The 22,724-nt window shown below is 44.3% G+C and overlaps 1 protein-coding gene across 4 annotated transcripts; it reads right to left on the bottom strand.

Annotated features, from left to right (window-relative positions):
* Positions 1 to 38: 38 nt before the first annotated feature.
* On the bottom strand, positions 39 to 19,027 carry ankrd24 (ankyrin repeat domain 24). 4 transcript variants are annotated; one of them, XM_049587809.1, is made up of 22 exons: positions 18,909 to 19,027; positions 18,632 to 18,700; positions 16,640 to 16,770; positions 16,097 to 16,185; positions 15,924 to 15,988; positions 15,749 to 15,806; positions 15,550 to 15,620; positions 13,825 to 13,931; positions 13,039 to 13,211; positions 11,334 to 11,356; positions 10,618 to 10,734; positions 10,401 to 10,520; positions 10,134 to 10,263; positions 9,806 to 9,984; positions 7,401 to 7,564; positions 6,233 to 7,011; positions 5,819 to 6,135; positions 4,045 to 4,278; positions 2,794 to 2,970; positions 2,551 to 2,715; positions 2,393 to 2,458; positions 41 to 504 (listed from the first exon to the last, which is right to left on the bottom strand). In XM_049587809.1, exons 2-22 carry the CDS (start codon positions 18,665 to 18,667, stop codon positions 436 to 438), a joined length of 3,270 nt encoding a protein of 1,089 aa, XP_049443766.1. In that variant the 5' UTR covers positions 18,668 to 18,700; positions 18,909 to 19,027; the 3' UTR covers positions 41 to 435. The 4 variants fall into 4 exon arrangements, with proteins under 4 accessions (XP_049443767.1, XP_049443765.1, XP_049443766.1 ...); XM_049587810.1 differs by lacking the exons at positions 18,632 to 18,700; positions 18,909 to 19,027 and adding an exon at positions 17,056 to 17,115 and having other exon boundaries at positions 39 to 504; positions 2,794 to 2,961; XM_049587808.1 differs by lacking the exons at positions 18,632 to 18,700; positions 18,909 to 19,027 and adding an exon at positions 17,056 to 17,115 and having other exon boundaries at positions 40 to 504.
* Between the last annotated feature and the right edge of the window lie 3,697 nt (positions 19,028 to 22,724).

Below are 22,724 nucleotides of genomic sequence, written 5' to 3'. Positions count from 1 at the left end.
CTGTTGCTTTGGAAACCTATTGTTTGTTCAGTCTACAATATCCGTGAGTTACAAAGAAGAGGAACAACAGCAGAGTGATTTCTTTTTCTTTTTTATTATAACAATACTGTATAAAATCAATAGGCTTATCACACAACCAATGCACCTGATTCTATCTTCTACATAACCACTCTGTATTCACCCCTGACATAAAGGCTGCTGTCATTTAACTCATCCAGCCATGAAGGCACTCTACAGTTCTATTTTTCACTGTTTTCTTATCAGTCAAGCTTTGCGGCTGTTGTTTAAATTACTGTATTGTACACATGCAGCTATGTCTGAACACAGATTGGTTGTATTTGGCTTTCTGGTCCCACAGGTGGCTGAGCTATAGCTGCTTCATGCTGACCTGTAAAGGGACTGGAGGTGGAGAGAGACTTGCAGATGTTACAAGGTTCAGTGTCCCTGCTGTGACATCCTCAGGATTTGGAGCAGCAGACTCTGCACCTCATCATCCATTCGACCCTGTCGGGCGACACACCAGTGTGAGGAAAATGACATTTCTACATTGTATTCCACATTGGTTCCTAGTTTTATGAGCACATGCAGAGCCGCCATATCAGTTTATCCACTCATCCTTGCAGAGCAGCAGTCTGAGATTTGTAGGTTTGGCCATACACAGACCCAAAGTGTCGGCCGTAAAGTAGTCCATAAACAACCCCTGCCTCTGACTCCATCAAAAGGGGACAAAGGGGGGGAATAACACCACCATGGAAAAGAGAAGCCATCCCAGTATGGCAAGCAGCAACCAAGCCACCAGTCAGGCTGACTAGATGGTAGATGCTTCAGCTGATTGAACAGTTCATATGATCAGACTGCACAGATCTACTGCAGACTAACTGAAATGCTAAATGCCTCTTCTAAGTTGTGAAAGCCAAGAGATAAGGTATGTGCCCATGTACAAGTCATAGGGGTCCATGTTTACCAACAGCAAAACAATATCACACAGGCATGGGGAAGAGGTTTTCTGTATAGGCTTAAGAAAGGCAGAGGCCCCAGAACAGAGCCATACCGCCAAATATAATACTGCAAATGGAAAGTTTTCTTTGACTAAAGTGTTCCTGACTGAATGGTAACTTCACCTCGCTGAACACAGGAGCTGCAGGTCTACTGCTGCCTCCATTTCTAGTTTGTGTTATTATTTGTGTGACTTAGATGAATTTGAACTAACCCTTTAAAACAACAGTTTTTGGATTCATAGTTCACCTGAGACATGCTGCATTTGTTTATATTCTGTTATCCTATGGACTTTGTTTTGGGGTTTTCTGTTTGTGTTCCTTGTTCCATGTTATTCATTCATGTTTAATCTGTTTCCTGTCTTATTTTGTAGATTCTCTCCTCATGTGTCGTATCTGGTTTTGCTTCCTGTCTTCATGTGTTTTTATCACCTGTTTTCTGTCACACGGGTCTCGTTAGTCCCTCCCTGTTCCCAGAGTCTTCCCTTCACGCCTGTCCTGTATTAGTCTGCTCCACCCTTGTTGTTGGCCAATCTCCATTTCCCTCCTTTTGTCCATGTCTTCCTACTCCAGCTGTGTCTTGTCTTTGATTAGTTTTCTGTGTACATATACCTGTGTGTTTTCCTTTGTCAGTTTGTCTGTCTTCCTCTTGGGTGCATTCTGTGGTCGTTCCTGCAGTCATCCCTGTGTTATTCCTGTGCTCATCCCTGTTAATTGTGTTTTTCCAGGTTGACTTTCAGTTTGGTTTTGGTTCTGCTTTTGTTTGGACTTTAAGTTGCCTGCCTGTACTAGATGTTTTCAATTGGCTACATTAAAGCTCACTTTTTTTTTAGAAACTCAGACTGTCTGTTGGTCTGCATTTGGGTCCTCGTCTGAAAATAATGTTTTCTTTTCCAAATTAACGTAATACAAGGTGAATAACTGTTATACCAGTGGTCATTTAAGGTATGTAAGGTAACATTAAGAGGCCAAAAGTTCTCTTAAAGGTCAGCGACACCTGAGCAATCCCTCATTACAACCAACATGACAAAAAGAAAAAGCTAATGTGAACACCTTAGTTGTGGAATATGATCAAACGGATTGAACGGGAGAACGAGTCAAGCCCCTTGTCCCTGCACCGCTTCTGAAATTTCATCCACTTTTGTCTGGTAAGCAGAGATGGTGGACGGATCGTTCACGCTCTTAATTGTCTGCACCACAGAGGGGGACAAACTCAAATCCAGCAGTCAGTGCCATTCACAGTCCAGCCAGTCAGACATAGGCAATTTCAACGATCCTTGCTGAGACAGGGCCCACACATACACACTTGTAAACCCTTAAAATTATATTCTTAAATCTTACAGCAGAGGTTTCAGTGTTCATTTGTACTTTGGCTCAAATATGTGCATTCAACTCACCTGTACAGCTGCCAGTAAATGTGACCGGTACACCGTAACCACTTGTTTGTGCTTTCTCTCCCAATCCTGTAAAACAGTTGTGAAGATTTAAGGTTGTGTTTTGTCATTTTCATAAGAGATTTTTCCCCCCTCATCCCTAGTGATAATGTTCTCCTCACCTGGAGCTGCTGTGTGAGGATGGAGATCCTGTTCTGCAGTGCCATTTGCTGCCCAGGGTTACCATGATGTGTAGATGAGGAGGATGAGGAGGTGATGCCCAGAGGAGGCGACAGAGCTCCAAGGGCCTCCTTTAGCCGAAACACCTCCTTGGACAGCTCTGTTATCTGCACAGAGACAGAGACTTCAGTTTGGTTGCCTCATAGTTGCTGCTAGTTGTTTGAGCCTGCCATCCGAACTCTCACCTTGCGATCCTTCTCCTTGACCAGGCCCTGGGATTCCTGGATGCCCTTGTGGAGCTCCTGGATGTGGCTGGATTGCGCCTGTAACTCGGCTAGCTGCTGCTGCACAGTGGCCAGCTGGGACTCTGCGGCCTGACGCTCGCTCTTGTTAAAGAGAGCCTCCCTTTGCACCTGGAACACCTAGACCAGTAAAACCACCAGTGGCACGCTGTCACTTCAGTAAAGCTGTCTATGTTTGGTCACGTCGCAAACTGAGAAGCTCCCTGCCTATAACAGAAGCTGATCCAGAAGCTTGATATCTAAAGTTTCTGCCAATTAATATCTAGGACATGGACTTACATTTCATGTGTCTCCCTGTGTTGCCTCGTAGAAAAGCTTCGCCACTATTTTGCTGCATGATTGTCATAATATTTCCATCGTAACTTGCTACGCTACACCTTGTCTTATTTCCTGATTTAGTGGCTGAATGTAACCTCCTCTAAAATTAAGATTTCTAAAATAAATCTTAAATATTTCTTCTTCAAAATCATTATTCCCAAAACCACTGTTTTTGCTCACGGGAATTTCCAGTTTCCCATGGTAACAGCTCTCTCTTTGATCTCCGTACACCCACACTAGAGTGCAAATAAATACAGTAAACCAGGCTTCAGTAAATCTGTGCAATTTTGCTTTTGTTGCCATGTTTAACTGTGTTTTTCTCTCAGGGAAGTGTGATTTTGTAACAATACTGCCTCCATTACCAGCATCAATTTACATATTAGTGTGTGTGTGAGCACTGACCAACACTAAATCCTAATGTTGGATTTGGGTTCCAAACAGCCCATGTTTTTTTAATTAAATGCCTTCTACTTTTAGCAGGGCTCAATTTATGAAGCACAAAAGAAGCCATTTTAATATCCTTCTCTGTGTGAGACGTGGCCCCTCATTAACCTCTGTTTTGAGGAGTCGGAGACGCAATTACCAAGTTTACAAAGTGAGAGTTTTTATATCTAAATGGAAATGACTTCTGGAGTGTCATTAGTGGCCCATAGTGCACAAACAACACGACTTCAGTGCATCGGTAAACACATATACAGAGGATTCAAAGAGGGAGCTGCTGAATAGAGAAAGTAATACACATATGAATAATGTAGAGGCAGGAAAAAGGCCTTCATGGAACACGGCTCACTTTGTGGCAAACACAATAACATCTAATGTGGCTTTCGATGGCATTAGAGGAGATTGGAGAAGGCAGACATAATAACACACACATACCTCGGTGCAGGTCTTCTCATGTTTGCGAGTGAGATCATTAAAACGGGCTGCGGCGGCGTTGATCTCGGCCTGCAGAGAGAGCCGCAGGGCCTCGTGGTCCTCCTTGGAGATCAGACCCTGCTCTGCAGCCTTCTGGGACTTAAGCTCTCTCAGCTCCATCTCCTTCTCACTCAGAGCCTCCTGAGCTGCTGCTGCACTGCTCTCACTGGCCTGCAGGGAGCGCTGGAGCTCCGCCTAGGGCCAGGAAGCATAAGGATTAATTATAATGTACAGTCTGGCCAGACACACACTTCAATAAGTTAAGTAGCTCACGTAACAACCCATTGGAATATCAGAAATATTCACTGCAACAAAGCTGAAAACTGTGATGATCTGCAATCAGATGCTCTTAACCCTGTTTGGATTATAATTTTCTTACTAAATAATGATCAACAATTACGGTTGCACTTTTCTTGTCAATCATAACCAGACAGACCATTCAAAAAGCCTCTTCTTAACAGGAAACAACTAATTTTGTGAAAATTATATCTCAGCTAAGTGGCAGCCATTTCTGCCTCCTCTGGATTATCATGTTAAACAAGTATTTTACTGCTGGAAAGATGGTCCTCATAAAACTGGACTGTCTAAGCAGTAGAAGAAAGCAAATACTTTTAAATTTGGTGATACGTGACCAGAGAGAACAAGAATAAGGGGCTGTGGCATTTGCTTTTGCTTAAGAGGTAAAAAACCTACAGCTACCAGAATGCACTGCGCCACACCGGACCAATGAATGCTCCTGCTGGTGGTTGATGAAATGCAAGCTTGTCCATTTTGACACCAGAAACAATATGGCGGGTGGATGGTAAGCAAATGATTTTAAATTACATTTTAACAGTCGGCTAAAATCTGTTTCTGAAAACATTTACGCGAGAAATTGATAACACAGTAACAGAATCTTGGTTTATATCTGATCAGCACTGACAAGTTTTAGGCTGAACAGTGGTGCAGTTATTAGCATTGGCAAGTTCCTGGTTCAAACCAGTGGGACATTAGAAACACAGAGTTTGCATGTTCTCCCCATGTCAGCATGGGTTTTCTCTGGGTACTCCAGCTTCCTCCCACAACCCGAAGACATGCAGGTTAACTGGTGACTCTAAATTGTCTGTAGGTGTGAACGTGAGTGTGAATGGTTGCCTACTCTATGTGTCAGCCCTGTGACAGTCTGGTGACCTGTCCAGGGTGTACCCTGCCTCTCGCCCAATGTCAGCTGGGATAGACTAGTTTTACTATTTGATCTCAGTTTATTCAGCCTCCATTTTTGAAATACAAGAAACATTATTGCGCCTGCTTCCTGTTCACAAATTCTCATATTACAGCAAAACAGTGCACTAAAATATGTTTCTGAAGACATTTTAGGTGAAAAATATGCAATTCTGTAACAGAATCTTAATATTTGATCAGTGCTGCCTGGTTTTACTGTGTGATCAGAGTTAGGTCTCCGTTTGGGGGCTCTCTTTCTCAATCTGCTTCCATACTCTTTGTGTCCATGGTGGTGGGCATACAAAAACGCAAAGACACAAGCAGCAGACAAGCGGCAGTTTGAGCAACAGCTCTAGAGCCACCAAAAATGTCAGTCACTCTACTACCTGCATTGTTATGATAAAAAGCACAAAGCAAGAGCATTTAGTACAAGGAGACATGGCAATGAGACAAGAGAAATTTCATCTTCTAAAAAAAGCCCTGCCCTTCGTCTACTCTACATCAGTGCCACACAGGATTTGCTATTCCTGCTGACCTTGATCTTGTCATGCTCCTCTTTGGGTATGGCATCCTGCATGGCCTGCAGTTTGGCTTCTAGTCTGGCAGCCTGCTCCTCGGCCTGACCACGTAGAGTCTTTTCCTCCTGGAGCTCCTGCAGCGTCTGAGCTAGCTGCTCTGACACCGCAGACAGCGCCTCCTTATGTTTCGAGAGCGGCACTGCGTCTTTCAGCTGCAGGGCGTCCTGTGCCCGGCCCTCCCGCTCGGCACACAGACAGTCCAGAGCCTGGGCTGCTTCCTGTCTCGCCACCTCCAGTTCTTCTCTCACTGCCGCCATGGTGCGTCTGGAGTGCTCTGATTGGACAGAGACATGATCATTCACAAAATGCTAAGAAAAGTCAACAATTTTCACTTTTACTTTGCTTAAAGTGGAAAAAACTACACTGCACACCTGATATGACTGAGGGCTCTGAGCTCTCTGAGTGCTCCTCCTCGTCTTCATCCTCTTCCTCATCTCCGCGTGGAGGAGGCCTGAGTCTCTCTAGGTCAAGGAGGGCATCATTAAGCCTTCTAGCCACGTCCGCTCTCTCCCTCGCCAGCTGCTCACACTGGAGCCCCAGAGTCACCTGCACCTCCTCCAACTCCGAGCGGGGCACGCACTTCCTCAGCTCCCCCTCCAGCTCTCCCAGACGCTCCTGGAGACGTCGGACCTGATCTCCATCTCCTGCTGCTCCTCCCTCTTTCCCCAATGTCCTGCTCTCTGCCAGGGCTGCCTCCAACTCAGCAACTTTGTCCCGGAGGCCCTTCACTGTTTCCGTCTCTTCTCCTTCGCCGTCTTTCTCCCCTTCTTTCTTTGCAGAGTCTCTCTGGGCCTGAGCAGCACGGAGTTCTTCGACTTCCTCTGTCAGCTGTTTGATTGTGTCACTGTCCTGGCTGCTCTGACCGCCTGCCTCGCCCTGTCTCTTAGCTAGCTCCTCCTCTAGCTCTGTCACCCTCGCTCTCAGCTGCTGTGCCTCTTGGCTCGGACCCCCCTCTGCAGCCCCAGCACCTGCTACTGCAGACTCCTCTTCGCCACACTCCACAGAGAGCACCCCAAGGCGCATCTGTTCCTTCAGCTCCTCCAGCTCAGACTGGGAGGAGGCCAACTGCTCCTTTAGACCTCGCAGCTTCTCCTTCAGGGTCTCCATACTCTCTGCATCCGCAACTCCTTCCTGAGACTTCTCATCACCACTGCAGAACAAGACAAAGATTATCAGTCTCTCATGCACTAAATCAAAGACTAAAACATAGTTCATCGTACAAAATAGAACACATTAACACTGTATTATTGAAGTGCACAACTGCAACCTGTAAAACCAAGAATTAATCATGTAATAGAGGTCAAGACAGCACCAAATGAATGCCCCTAAGCCTGCATAGCCTCCAGCGTGCTGAATAAAACTGTAAATGCTCAGCACTTTTAAAAACAGCCCTGATAGCCGCCCCGAGCAGATACTGCTGAGACTTTAGAACTGACATTAGCTACGGTGTGCACATCTCAGAATAATCTAATACAGCAGAGTTCAAGTGAATGTGATCTGTGATGGCCTCCTGTGTTTGTATCAGTTAATCGATCTTACCGCTCCTCTGCCACGCTGGAGGCCTCGTCCGAAGCCTGGGCCTGAGAGAGGCGCTCCTGGAGGGCTTCAAACTCCTTCCTCAGGGTCTCATACTGAGCTATGGGGACAAAGTCTGAGCTGGACGTCTGCATGTCTGTGTCGTCCTTCTCAAACATCTCCAGCATCTGTACACAACATAGAGGAAAATATAGTTGAGTGTTGAGTCATGCCCTGTAAGGCGAGGCAAGGCAGCTTTATTTGTGTAACAGGGTCAAATATACAGCAGTAATATGTGTGACAAGTCGAATGTACATTTGTAATGTTGAGTATCACAATTCCACAAAATTTGGTTCACTTGTTATTACCTGACATGCTTAGGCCTCAGTATACAATATGTTTGATACTCGGTTTTTGTACCCCTTAGTTCACCTTTGGGGGTACCCCACCTATAAAGGGGTGTCTCCCACCTTGCCTCTCTCCTTTTCCTGTTGTGCTCCATGGGAGAGGTAAGGCATGTTGCTCTTGTGATGGTTTCCGTGTTTTAGCGCTGTTAACCTATATTAATAAATTCATTTTATGCTACTGAATCTTGTGTCATTTGATTTGTGTAGGGGCTGGAGTTTGTGTGGTTGTGTATGAAGTTGTTTTTGCTACCTGTTGTCAGGAATAAATGGAGATCGTGGACTGGGCCTCTTTTTATCTACACAAGGCAGACATCACTAGAGTCCACCGGTTACACTTGTAAAGCACATTTCATACACAAGGGCAACTCAAAGTGCTTTACAGAGCAATAAAATATAAAACATGATAAAGGATACAGAAAAGAGTAAAGAGAAAAAGATATAAAAGGTCAAATTAATTACTAAATGATTTACAATTAAAAATGATTATCTAAAATGACTTAAAATTTGTTTAAAAATAAGGTTGCAGTCATTACAGGGACGGTCAATAGGCCGGCCCCAGGTGTCCCAAGGGTCCTCGAAGGTTCATATGTCATGAGCATGTCAGAGACATATTTGGGCAAGATTTTGAAAACCAGTGTAAGGATTTTAGACCTGGAGTAATGTGGTCATATTGCCTAGTTTTTGTCCGAATAAGCTGAAGATGCCAAACAGCTTGTTTTGGCCTACGAACAGACCATTGCAGTAATCTAATCTCCTGGAAATAAAGGCGTGGGTGAGCCTTTCAAGGTCATGTTTTGACATTATTCCTAGCAATGTTTTTTTTAAATGGTTGTAGACAGATGGAAATGTGGAAATTTAAATCTGAGTCCAAGATAACACCAAGGTTTCTTACATGACTGAGAGGAATTCAAAGTGAGAGCTGACTCTGTGGCCCAAAGACTTCTCTTATCTTCTCTCTGTTGAGCTGAAGAAAATTTTGACGCATTCGATCATTGGTTGCACAGATATTACCATAGAGTGTCCTTAGTGTGGATTAGAAAATAAAAGCTCAAAATCAACGCAGCACAAGCCCAAACATCTTAACTCTTAATCCTATTAAACCTTAAAAAACCCTCAATACTACACCTTGCACAATGGAACTTGTGCAACATTTCATTAGATCCTTCCTTCCTGGAAAAAAAAAAAACTGGTTTCTGTTGTAAATGTATAATTCATTTATAATTGAAGCCTATGCTGACACAACACAGGTGACATCACCCTGTGTAATTTGCTCACACTCAAAGCTCCTCCAGAGCCACAGAGGACACTGTACTCTATTTTCACAGGCTAAAAATTACTCTCGATGACCAGTGAGCTGACTTTATGTGTGAAATTGGTGGAGCTGCCCTTTAATTAACTTGAGTCAGTATGAGTTATGGAATCTTAGCCTGTCCTCCACCATTTAAATCACAGCAGGAGGTTTTGGTTCTATCTTTGGTGCTCATATCAGACCTTAGGTTTCCAACTTTCCAGTCTGGCTTTTTTCTCAGCCTAGATCGCTGCTATTCACACAATGGTGAATGAACCACACCAGAACACAATACTTCAAACTACAGTACTTCCACCAGTCTGACCCAGATAGTGAAGTCTATAAAATGGCCCCCATGTCTGCATCTGATGCTGTTCTCTTCTGTTTATACCTGTTAAAACACAACTGTCTCACCGCATTAGTGTACCAGAGTGCAGCATCGTAAAGTTTAAGTGGTCATGACTAATGTTTGAGTCAGGGACATTCAGCCACTCCTGAACCAACATCTTCATCTTTTGTGTGTGCGTGTGCCACTTAATAATCACTTCACTATCAATTTATCCTCTTTTAAGAGGCCTGGGACTTTGTGAGTGTGACAGCGAGAGAAAGAAAAGGAAGTTAATGTTTGTGTGCTTTTATGTGGGACATGCCAGTTGAATGAGGTGATTGATTAGGTGTAAGTGCGTTCCTGTGTTCAGTGTGTATTTGTGTAGTTGTACTCTCCCTGACCTTACCTGCACTTTGAGAGTTAGTTCAGAGTTTTGTGAGGTAAGTTCCTCTATTTGTTTGCGCAGCTCAGCAACAGTTCCTGGGTCTGCAGGGGAAGGAGAGGCGTTGGCTGAGTCTGTGTCTCCTTGAGAAATGGCCTCGTCCTGAGCAGGGGACGCTCTGGAGCGCTTGGAGAGCAGCTTCTCTAGAGGGAAAGTAAGAGAGAAAACACACAAAATATCAACCTGTGTACTTCATAATGGCATGGACACACATGGGAATGCCCGTGTGGGATACCAGGGAAGTACATGAATGCCCTCTGCCAGGGCTTGGGAAGCAAATGTACACACATACCTGGGAAGTCCAACATTTCATCCATGTCTTCAGAGTCACTGGCCCCCATACCATGGCCTCCCTTCAGTTCCTCAAGTAGCTTGTCTCTTTCTGCTTCTGCCTCCTGTAGACGCTGCTTCAGCTGGGTCAACTACAGTGCACACACAAATACAAACAAGCAACTTTCAGTCCTCATAAATACATTATTTACACACACACACACACACACACACACACACACACACAGAGCTCCAATGATAGGTAGGTTTGCAGGTTGCAGTGCAGTACCTCCTCCAAGGCAGAGATGGCGCTCTGTTGCTGCTGCTCCAAGGCTTTGATCTTCTGGAGCAGACGGCCTCTTTCCAGACGCAGCCGGCGAATCTCCTCAAACACCTCCTCGTCTTCTGCCTTACATGGACAAGCACAAGAAATATGAGACCCCAGTGAGGTCTGAATTTCATGTAATGTGAAGAACAAACAGCAACTCAAGATTTACGGAGCTAACCTGGGCTGGTTGCTGTGTTTCTGGAGGCTGGGGAGAGGGAGAAGCAGACGGGGGCTCAGGGGACTGGGCAGGTGGAGGCTGAGTACGGGGCTGTGGAGAGGGTGGCAAACCCGGGATCTTTGTGATGAGAAAACAGTAAAATGAATCTCTGTTAGTCATCAAAGACCTAATTATCCTTTAGTTAATCTTTCGAGAAGCAATGTTGTCCTACTGGGATTCTACCTAAGGGATTATAGTGATATTTAAATATTTATGGACATTCTTGTATCTTGTTTGCTCTCATATAGTAGTGATAGACGTGAACTGATGGTATAAACAACACCCTAAGGCCTCTGTATGAAGAGTTTTCCACCCATTGAGATGTTTCTCACGGTACCTGCAAAGGAGAGCGTGGCGGTGGAGGAGCTTTCCGTTTGCGGGGGGTAGTGCCCCCTTGCATTGATGAAGCACCTGAGGGGATTTGGGGGGGCTGCGTGGGGGTGGGAGGGGGATCACAGACAGGGAGTGGTCAAGCTCAACATAAAATGGGCAATCAGAGGAAACTGAGATAAGACAAAGGGTCAGCAACAAAGGGGGACCAAAGCCAACGAAAAGAAAAAGCGGCACACGAAAACAATGACCTCATATTGGAAAACATGCACAATATGATCAACCAAAGTGGGCCATGATCTCATTTGATGGAGGGAGTGATCCAACACTCAGCTATGCAACATTACCTCCTCGCCTGCGCCCTCAGGAGCTACGCATGCAGAGGGGAAAGAGACACACAGCGAGACACTTAAACCTCTGAAGCAATGAGGTTCAGCAAAGAGCTAGGGGCTCATATGTGCACGTACACAAGTATATACAGTCATACTTCCTGTCACATTTCTAACATGCAGTTTATATTAGCACGAACCATGTATCCTGCAGTAAATCCACCAGAATCCCCAATTATAGAATAAAAATTAATGTATTCAGGCATCATATGCACACCAAATTCTCTCCTTCATCTCCTTTTCAAACTGTCCGCACATCTGTTTTCCATATATCAGCATTGCAATGTCTTTGTTGAGAGATAAAAGTGGAACAAGCCTTTCGTCTCTCTTTTTTTTAACAAAAAAACCCACTCTAAAATCACACCCAGCTGTCCTCCTGATCCACTTCCTCCTATTACAGTCGTTTCCTGGGGGAGCAGAGACACAGCCAGGATCCAGAGCAGCTCAGCCAAAGACAGAAGCCGTACACTGTGTCTGATGATCTGTTACATGTTGCTGCCACGTGTTTCATATGATGCTGCCACTTTATATATGAGAAAAACTGCTGTCTTTATTCTACTTGATTTAACAGCACTAACTAGGCTTGATTTATGATAATATGATAACTAAGTGAACTGACTAAAGAGCCAAGTGAGACGTTTAATCGCCTCTATCTCTCTGAGTGACAAAAGACTTCAGGTAGGGCTGGGCAATACAGAGATAATCAAATATCACAATATTTTGGACCGAATACCTGATATTGTGGCAAATAGCAATATTGTAGGGTTGACTATTGGTGCTTTCACACAATATTTAATCATAAGTGATGTGGAGATAACAACTAAAGCTAGGTATATCTGTAGTAGTGTCCTGAGCGCAAGCTGCGTGCCAGAAAAATACATAATCAAGCCTTTTGCATCAAGTGCAGAGGCTCTGAAAGTTGTCGCTACGCTTGGTCTTGCCCCTCTGAATTATTGTAACTGGGCACCCACTGTGTGCAGTGCACACTGTGCACTGCACTTTTCAGTTCATAAGGGAGGTCAGGCCGAGCAGATTCATCTGTACACACATCTCTATGACTCTGCATTAAGAGACCACAGGGACAGTCAAATGGCCTTAAAATCTTTGGAGGAAACAGTCCACCACAGTGGGGAAAGAAAAAGCTTTTTGCTGCAGGGTGTGGGAGAACATGAGAACACATTGTCCTAATATCAAGGTATTTGGTCCAAAATATTGTGTAACAGTCTTGTGGATAGAGTGGTGGCCCTGGGGGAAACAAAGTGATATAAAAGAATTTCAACTTGGAGGTAAGCGTCAGTAATAATTATAGTAGACAACTGCAATGTTTGGCTCACGTCGGTTCTTACTGCTGTTGCCAGGCAGCCTACTTTTCCAGTAAAATTCTTCTGGTGATGATCACTGACTTCTTGCTATCCAGAGTGAGCATAAATGCCACTGTTTATGCTCATAGCTTGCGCGCCATCTAAGGAGGCCTAAGTCATGGTGTCTTGTGTTAGTATAAACAAAGCTGAACTGGGTAAAGGCAAATATTTGAACAGCTAGAACAGTCTGATAAGTTCTGAAAATCACTTTACTGTAATGAGGCCTTTAAAACCTGGAAAAGACAACACTTATAATATCATGAAATCCAAAATCTAAAAATGCTTCGGGCCTCATACTGTACCTGGAGGAACTCCATCCTGCAATACTTGCATGATGCGTTGGTTGCCCGTGGTTACACTGTAGTCACTGGCTTTATGACCAAGGGCGTCAACCAGCTGTGTGTTGGCCCCACCTCTCAGTAGAGCTTCTACGGTCTCAACACTATCACTCTCACACGCCAGCATCAATGCAGATCTGCGAGTCCAAAGAAAACATCACAGTACAAACTAACAATGCAGTGAAGTCACATACAACAACTTCATTCAGACTCATTGGCTATTTCAGACTGACGGATCATCAACATGTCAATCATTAGAAAATGCAGGATGCTTAAACCTACACAACTCTATTTTAATTTTTTCAAGGATTCCAAAGACAGCGATCAGATCGTGACTCAGGTTGAACTGCAGGATAAGGCCCTGAAATTTTTCCATTTAATGTGATGATGCAGCCTGACAAAATGTTTCTAATCATTCTCTCCAGGGAGTTACCCACAGACAAACTGTAAGCTGTCGGTCACTGCTGGTGGTCTTGACCTGCATCCTTCCAAATCAGACTCATGCTGGAGACTTTCAGTGGAAATCCCTCCTGTATCCTGACCAAGACAACCCCACTGCTGTGAGAATAATCCTGCAGTTTTTTTCTGGTTTAGCTAAGTAGTTTTTCATGCCCAAGTCGACCTCCTACTGTCTGACGGTCTCTGCCACTCCATCTGTTAAAGCTTGGGCATCAAATACAAAACTCTCAACTCAACTCTCTCTTGCCTCATTAAACCCTGACTGCCCTGTGTATCATCAACAGCCCGTACCTTCCCTGGTTGTCTTGTATGTTTGCATTGGCACCTCGACCCAACAGAAAGACACACAGCTCCACTCTGCTCATCTGAGCCGCTAAGATCAGAGGGGTGGCACCGTCCTGACAGAGAGATACACATGATTATTCAAACACTACTGTTGTTAAAAGGGACAGTTTACTGCAAAACTTACCTGTATTGCTGTATATCAATCTACACTGTTTTGGGATGAGCTAACGAGTATTGGAGATATCGGCCGTAGAGATGTCTACCTTCTCTACAATGTAATAAAACTAGATGGCACTCAGCTTGTGGTGCTACAAGAGCCAAAAAAATACATTTGAAGAAGTCTTCAGCAATGTCTCTTTTCAGAACTCGCTAGCTAACATTACAGCTCAGTAGAGGAGGACGCCATTAATGTTTACACCTTACCAACACAGGGATGTATGGAAAAGGCCTGCTAGAGCTCGCCATGTCCAGTCTCGTAATGGAGTACGAATGCTCCAAAGTCAGATTGGAAATGACACTGACGGAATCCCGTGACCAATGTGTAGCCTAGACAACTCCTACACTCGCTACTGGAAGGAAGTGGACCCCATCTGCAACTATGCAACAGGCAAAGTCAGCCCTTAAACACCGGGACATTGTTGGACATGTGCAACAAGCAAGAGGAGGCCTTGGCCTTGGAGGAAGCAGACCATGCTGGCACAAGGCAACCCCATCTCAATGCCGAGGTCTTATGGTCAACGTGGTGTGTCAACAAGAGCAGGCAATGAGGTGCACAAATGCCGTCTGATGAGTGGATGACATGGAAGGGAGTTGAGAAGAGAAGGTTCTCTTGGAAGGAGTTGTGGAACAGGGAAGCATCTCAAACTAGCTTTACAATACGAGCCACCTATGATGTCCTGCCATCTCCGAGGAACCTTAGCCAATGGTACGGCGAAGACCCTACATGCCCCATCTGCCCCAGCAAACCTGACACATACTCTGGCTAGCTGCAAGACAAGCCTGACCCAAGGTCGTTACACCTTGCGGCACAATCTGGTACTAAACTGTCTAGCAGCTCCTGGGAGACCAGACAGACATCCATCAATGCCCTACCTCCTCCATCATTCCATGCCGAAATTACAAGAGGGTTTGTATGCAAAGGTGCAAAGCAATCCAAGGCCTGTACAGTAAAATCAGACACCAGCCAAGTGATACTGGACTTGAGACTGGAGGTTGCTGGCAGATCTGAATCAGTGTCTATGCTTCCCATCTGAGATCGACTTTACTAACTTCAGACCAGACCTTTGGTCCCCCTCACTGTGCCTCCTCTACATTATTGAGCTCACTGCCTCCTGGGAGGATAGTGTGGAGGACGTCTACAAACGCTCATTAGAATGAAAATAGTTCCTCTATGAAACTGCTCACAAAAAGGTCTTAAGATCATAATGAGTAATGGGATCATGGTTTCTGAAAAGAGACACAGGTGTTGAGTTTTCCGAGTTTTTTTCCTAGCACTTCACACCACAAGCTGAGTGCCTTGTAGTTCCATTATATTAAAAAGAAGGCAGACATCTCTATGGTCGATACCTCCAACTCTCGGCAACTCACACCAAAACAATCTAGATTGATAAATAGCACTACAGGTTAGAGGAATATGTTTTTTAAATTTGGGGACAATTGTCCCTTTAAAGTACTAGCTAAGCACAAGACTAAATAAAACTTAATATAATTTACATAAACTCTTGAACTTACCCCATCCTGGACATCCAGATTGGCTTTGAAATCCCACAGGGTCTCAGAGCAGGACAAACAGCCACTGACCGCTGCAGGAAATAATCAGAATTATGGACCTTTATTTTTTTTTACACACCTGCTTACTGTTAGCACTTTAAATATGTTGGATGGGGTCTGTAACAGGTGAAGAGGCATATTTTAGCTCTGCAACTGTTACCTGCATGATGAAGTGGTGTCCTACCAATGCTGTCTGTGCAGTCAACTGCTAATCTTTCCTGTCAGGTAAAAAAGAAATAACAGCTAATGACAAACCACAGTCTTAAAATTCATGTTTGCATTATTCATTTATATGTTATGATATTCATTGGTCAGCTTATCATTCTGTGTTTTACCTGCAAAAGTCTCTTTAAACACTCTGATTGGCCGTTTTTTGCTGCGAGGTGAAGGGCGCTGAAACCTGCAATCAGTTATAAAACAGCCATTTATAAACAATCTATGGCATGTGTGATTCAACAGCCTTGGCTTGCGAGATAAAAAACTTTTATTTGATAATAAAACACCCTACCAGCGCCATCAGTGACGTTGAGTTCTGCTCCGTGAGAGATGATGACCTCCAGACAGTCTAGCCGGCCTCGGGATGCACAGAGGTGGAACCTGCCAGGAGGATGAAGGACAATATATGTCACCGGTGTTTAGATATGAGAAATGAGAATCTATTTCCATTTAAAATGTCTGATCGCTGAGATTTGTTCAGCTGCGGCTGCTCATCACTTTAGTTTTAGCTCAAGAGAAAGTAGGCGACAAAAGGTTACCATTTACCAAAACAGGATCAAGAACAAAAAGGATGAAGAATTGGATTAATAAGCAGAATTTGTAGTGGTATTAAGTGGAATTAACACAATCCTTTCAGTGCCCACACTAAACACCCAGTGGCGGGTATTTCCAGGGGAAATTACTCACAAGAAATTATGTGTTTCATGTTTCCAGGAGCAACAGCAGTGGTTATTAAAGTAACTACAACACTAATGAGCAGGCTTGAAAGGAATATAAATGCAGCTACTTCTGATAAATGAAACAAACAAAGGTAAAAATTAGGTAACCAACTTACGCTGACTTGCCCTCGGCATCCAGCTTGGTGGGACAGAGGCCTTTTTTGGCGATGAGAGCGGAGACTTTGTCAGGCTCATTTTGCTCCACAGCCTGCAGAAGCCTCTCATCACCCTTACTCCAGTCCTGACTCTGAGGGGGCCAAGCCAGAGAACAGGTCACCACCCTGAACTGCCCCAAAGGAAACTGATACCACAGTGCATATCTCATAGCACACAAAACAATACATGACCGGGCAGCCAAAATAAATATAGTGCAATTAAAATGACTTCCATATTGTGCCTGAGATCATTTACGGCATGAGATATCAGTTTACAAAGTTACAATGCCCTACTTTTAAGGCATAATTGGTACTTAAAAGACTGATATTTCCTTCCCTGTTCCTGTGATTAGTAGATAGAGAGAGAAAATACCTACTGGCAGCGGCAGCAGGCTGAAACAAGGACAGAGCCGTTTCATCAGGCTAAACACAGGCTGCTGAGGATCCATACTGCTAGCAGGGCATCACACACACAAAACTAAATACAGCTGCAGAGTACCAAGCTACCGCTGTGCGTCCTGCCTGACAATACACACTGCCGCCTGGCTACATGACAAACACACAGTTACATAAGACACCGTAGAGAACTCTGCCACCCATAACTTTCTTCACATAGCCTTTAGAGGTCACAGCAGCATCGTGGCACAGATTTACATACCAGAGAATTTATGCTATGCTCACAACTCCCGTGAAATTGAATAGCTCATCACACAAAAACTCTGACACACACACACATACAGTATCACTGCTGTCCTCACAACAACGTCTCCCTGTGCAGTGCTCCCTGTCCGCATCCAAAGCGCTATCCCATCATCATCCTGCCTCAGCCGCTAGCAGTGACATAGCCAGTCTGTCACACTGTGCTGACTACCACCTCCTTTCCTTTTCCTCACTGTCCTCCTTTCTCTAACCTAATAATTTCTCTGCAGCCTTCGTCTCTGTAGCAGGCTTCATCCTTCTCTCCATTAGTTTTTTTGTCAGGTCCTGCACGGTACCCCCCTGGCAGCGTCATGCTGTAGATCTGTTTCTCTGCAGTTACAGAGCGGGGCCTGGGTGATGTGAAGACTCAGCAAAAAGGGGAGAAACAAGCTGGCTCTCTTCTGCGGGTTTAGATTGGTCATTTGCGAGGCGGAGGGGACATAAACAGGCACAGAAAGAAGCTGGAATCAAGTCTCTTAGGATACGGAAAGGTTTACGTGTGTGGGATATGTGTGTATACATGCATGAGCAATCTATCTATCTGACAGTTGGACTATAATAACAATATACAACACACCTTTACTGAGTGCCTATTAAGTGAAACTACTCATGACAGGGAGGTAGAGTACAGACAGTAAGAGGCTGTGAGGGTGTTGAAAGCATAATCAGAACCATAATGCTCAGACTAAATCGTGGAGCAAGGGTTTGCTAGTATATCTGCTTCGACCAGCATCTCTGTGCTCCAAGGGTGCAAGGTCTTTGACCCCAATATGTCTACATGGAGGAGACAACAAAGCAGTATCTTAAAAATACAGTACATTAAGGAGCAAGGTGAAATCCCACATGACAAAGCCCTTCAGAGGAGCATAGGGGTGACAGCAGGGAAGTGGGTATTCTTTGAGCGTGTGTGTGTGTGTATGTGTGTGTGTGTGTGTGTGTGTGTGCACGTGTGAATAATTCAAGGCTACCTGAGATCTCTGGTTATAGCAGCAGTCTGGAGACAGCTCTGCTCTCCTGCTGCTGCCCGGTGACACTGAATCCCAATGCCCCCCCTTCCCCATACACACACACAACCTGGGATATATATAAATGACTACAACTAATGAAGAGCAGGTGAACACTGTAATATCAGGTTAAAACACAGCTTGAATGGCTTATATCTCTGAATAGCCTGCAGGAGTAGCAAACAGGTGTACTACTTTTAAACACACCCAACTTTAGGGCTCCACATGCCCCACAACAGATGGCTCTTACCTCTGTCTTTTTAAACTTTGCCCTCAGACTCTTCATAGTGGTTTGATCACCTCTGTGTCAACTGGAACACTGCAAGGAACAAGACAAATAAACTTGAGTGTCACTGTTAATTGCAACTTATTCAGTGTGTCTTACTTTGTTTACCCATGATTCAAGCATCAATAGTGGGTCCAGCATCATGGCAACATGTGGGTGCACCAAATAGGAATACATAAGATAACATGAGCCCTAATGCAGTTAACACACATGTATAAAGTGACCTGCAGACACAGCCTACCTGTGGAGGACAGTCCAGCTCCAGGTGAGTGCCTCCTCTGTCCCATCAGCGGCTCACAGCAAAACACTGGAGTCACTGCTGCCTGGCGGACAGCAGGAATGCACCCGCCCCCATCGTAAATCAACCAATCAGCAATGCGCAAAACACCGGATCAACGTTTGATTGGCGACAATGGATCATACAGTCCGTCTGTCGCGTGCAGCACAGCACAGCGCAACGTGGAGCGTTTTTAAAGCCTCGCGTTGGGGAGCCCAGCTGTAATTTTGTGTTTAACGGGCGGCTGTAAACTGTAAAATAGCACTCCGTCATATATAAGTTGCCATTATGTCATTATATCGCTACCTCGAGCTCTCAATTCAACATGGAGGGGGTGTGTGGGAAAGTTCAGTATTTGGGACCTTTTTAGCCAATCACTGACACGTTAAGGTGGATGTAACCAATGGCAGCGCAGGGGCAGCTGAACCCGGAAGTTCATACTTTTGTACTTTTCTGAACGAGAAAGGTAAGTGACGCATTAAAAATTATTTAACTGCTTCTCTAACTTAAATGTAACTCAAGTATTTTGGGTGCCACTGAGCTTTTATACTTTATTAAATTGATGATTTACTGAGGTGGTAGCATAAACCCCTTTGTTTCTTACTAAATGTTCATAAATTGCCCACTTCTTAGTCGTAACCGAATAGTAGCTAATTAGCCTAGCTATTTCTTTTATTAACACAAACTTTAAAATTATATGAGCCTTTCTCTACTGGTTATTGCTGAAGGATACATGCAATACACACAAGCCACCAAATGAGGGCAGTAAATGCAAGGCAGAGGAAACTATGGAAATCAATTAATTATACAGCAGCGTTACAAGCTCAGTTTTCCAGCACCAAAATCAACCCAAAACGCATCACCGGAGCATTTGTTGATGTGTGTCAGGTTGTACATGAAAGAACAGGCACGGATGTACCCCTACAAAATGTTTGTTTACCTCTCACATTCATGAATGATGCTGCTCAGCTGGGAAAGAGCAACAGTTTGGAGAAAATGTCACATCCATATTTAGCCCTTTATAATGAGGGAGTCTTATTAATTCACTGAAATACTCCACAACGCCTTGTTGTTTCTGTTTGATTCATTTTAATCTTTGGCTCCTGTGCAACAGTGTTTATTTTGTGTAAAAAAAAAAAAAAAACTCCACAATGACTTTATACCTGTCTGTCTGCCTGTTTGTGATTATCTCTCACTGCAAGACATCCTGATTTTCCATTTCTGCTCTCCTCTCCCCCTGTGCTCTCCATGTGTCTTCCTCTTGCTGAGTCTGACAGCTCGTCTGTCTCTGATTTTCCATCTCTTGCTCAGTTTCAATCTTTTCTTCCGCACTGTTCTGGCTCTCACCACAGCTGGGATGGAAACAAAAATTAAATGTATGCTCAATATGTTGCTGGGTTGTAGGGGGGTTAGAGGAGGTGTTAGGACTAAGCGGTTTGTCAGATGAAAAAGGGGAATGTATAGCTGAGGGGAGGTGGGAGAGAAGGAAGATTATTGGTGCATTCAGGAGATAAAAATGCTAAGGTAGGGAAGAAAGGCATGGAAAGGGCAGGGGAGATGAAGATGGGGCGAACAGAAAGATATGGGAAAACCACTGAGTCCCTGAGGAACCAAAAGATGACATTTCTTTACTATCCCACATGTGCCCAAAGACTATATTTAGTATAACAAGGAAATATTCCACAACGTTTTGGTCTGATTGATTTAAAGTATTGAAATGTGGTATAGATGTATTTTTGGCAAGTATCTAACAGGACAACTTTGAAATGTTTAAGGTAAATTACACTTTTATCAATAGTCAACGTACAGATGTTTGAAAAATTAGGAAAAAAGCTAGCACTGTGTTTATTAAATGTCTTATATGCTTTGTTTTCACACTGCATTGTATGTGCTTTTTACTTTTACTTTTTATGACATACCAAATACTTGGTTGTGCCTCTTCTAGTTTCTGAGAGAGAGCCATTTTCTTATCCTACTTTATTAAGTCTTTTCCCAAAATATAATGAAATAATTATAGAAAACAGTAGTCCCATGTGCCCAAAGACCAAATAGAGTATGATCAGAAACCCCCCCTTTTTTTAACCAAATGGTTCGACCGATTTTGAGCATTTCGTCAAAGTGTGTCCTTAAGCAAGTCAGAGAACACTTGCACAAAAGGAAATTAAAAACCCAGTGATGCGGGCACTGCGCCGGACCATTGTGGTGAAGAGGGAGCTGAGCCGGAGATCAAAGCTTTAGATTTCCTGGTCCAGCTACGTCCTAACCCTCACCTATGGTCATGAGCTCTGGGTAGTGCCCAAAAGAATGAGATCATGGATACAAGCGGCCAAAATGAGTTTCCTCTGTAGGATGTCTGGGCTCAGCCTTAGAGATAGGCTAAGGAGCTCGGACATCCGGAGGGAGCTCAGGGTAGAACTTCTGCTCCTTCTTGTTGAAAGGGGTCAGCTGAGGTGGTTTGGGCATCTGATCAGGATGCCTCCTGGGCGCCTCCTGTTAGAGGTGTTCCAGGCACGTCCTACTGGTAGGAGGCCCTGGGGCAGACCCAGAACATGCTGGAGGGATTACACATCTCAGCTGGCCTGGGAATGTCTTGGGGTCCCCCATGAGGAGCTGGAAAGCGTTACTAGGGAGAGAGATGTCTGGGATACTATGCTTGACCTGCTGCCCCTGTGACCCGGCCAGGATAAGTGGATAAAAAGTAGATGAATGAATGGAGTTGCGGGCACTAATGAGTTTTAAGATCTGAGGAGATTTCCCTGAAAGATATTAACCTGTGGGAAGGAGTTATTATCTTACGAGATCTTGTATCAAGATTGTGTGTTGTGCCAACAAGATCTGTATCAACTTATCAAATGAACATTCCTTGAAGAGATAAGACCTGTAGCACAACATATTGATCTTGTTCCCACATGTTAATGACTGGTTCTCACAACTGAAGAGGCTTGTTCTTGCACAAAAGGGTTATTCGCACAATTTTGTTCTGTTATTGTTTAGAAACCACATTTTTATTGCAGCAAGAGGGAGACATTAACTAGGTAGAGGAGTCCAGAGGTTTCCTACCCTGAAGAACTTTCCACAGAAACTCATTTAACAGGCCTTTGTGTGGATGATGCCAGGAAATCGATCCATGTTCAAGTTTATAGCTTCACCGCTAAACGATTTAAACTGGACTACAGGGACCTGCAAGATGTTTGCAAGCACACACCCTGAGTGATTTCAGTTTCCTCTCAGATTCAGGACTTGTTTTTGATCCTCACGACCCCTCCTTTAGGTCTGAAGCCGGTGCTTGGTGAACACTAGGGGAGGCGGACTATAGGCAGGAGGAGGAAGATGTGAAGGTCTTGATGGGATCCTGTTGATGGTTGTGGTGATAGCGGTGGGGGTTAGATTCTAGCTCAGTGACCTCATCCAGTTTCCCCGCCCCTGGGAGAAAGTGAGCTCATGAGTGTCGTAAAGAAAGAGGCATTTACGGTCTTTTAACAGACTTAGATGGCCTTACCCACTGTAGCACACAATCCAATTTACCAGCTTGGACTTGGGATAATGGGACATCTGTGAGAGAATGGAACACACTCAGAGAAGATGAAACAAAGGGAGTGAACACACTCAACACAATGCCTGATTTTTCAATCAGAGGGGACAGGCTTCAGCGCTTGTGTCATCTTGGTTTTATGATATGTTTGTGTCCACACTTACGTCTGAACTTACTTCACTACAATTCTGCTCATGTTGCCCACAGGATGATGGGATTACTTTACTCCACCAAACCATTTTATGAGG

The sequence above is a fragment of the Epinephelus fuscoguttatus genome, linkage group LG10, assembly GCF_011397635.1.
Source record: "Epinephelus fuscoguttatus linkage group LG10, E.fuscoguttatus.final_Chr_v1".
NCBI lineage: Eukaryota > Metazoa > Chordata > Actinopteri > Perciformes > Serranidae > Epinephelus > Epinephelus fuscoguttatus.
Note: the sequence above shows the minus strand (reverse complement) of the source record. Positions and strands in the feature narration are given on the sequence as shown.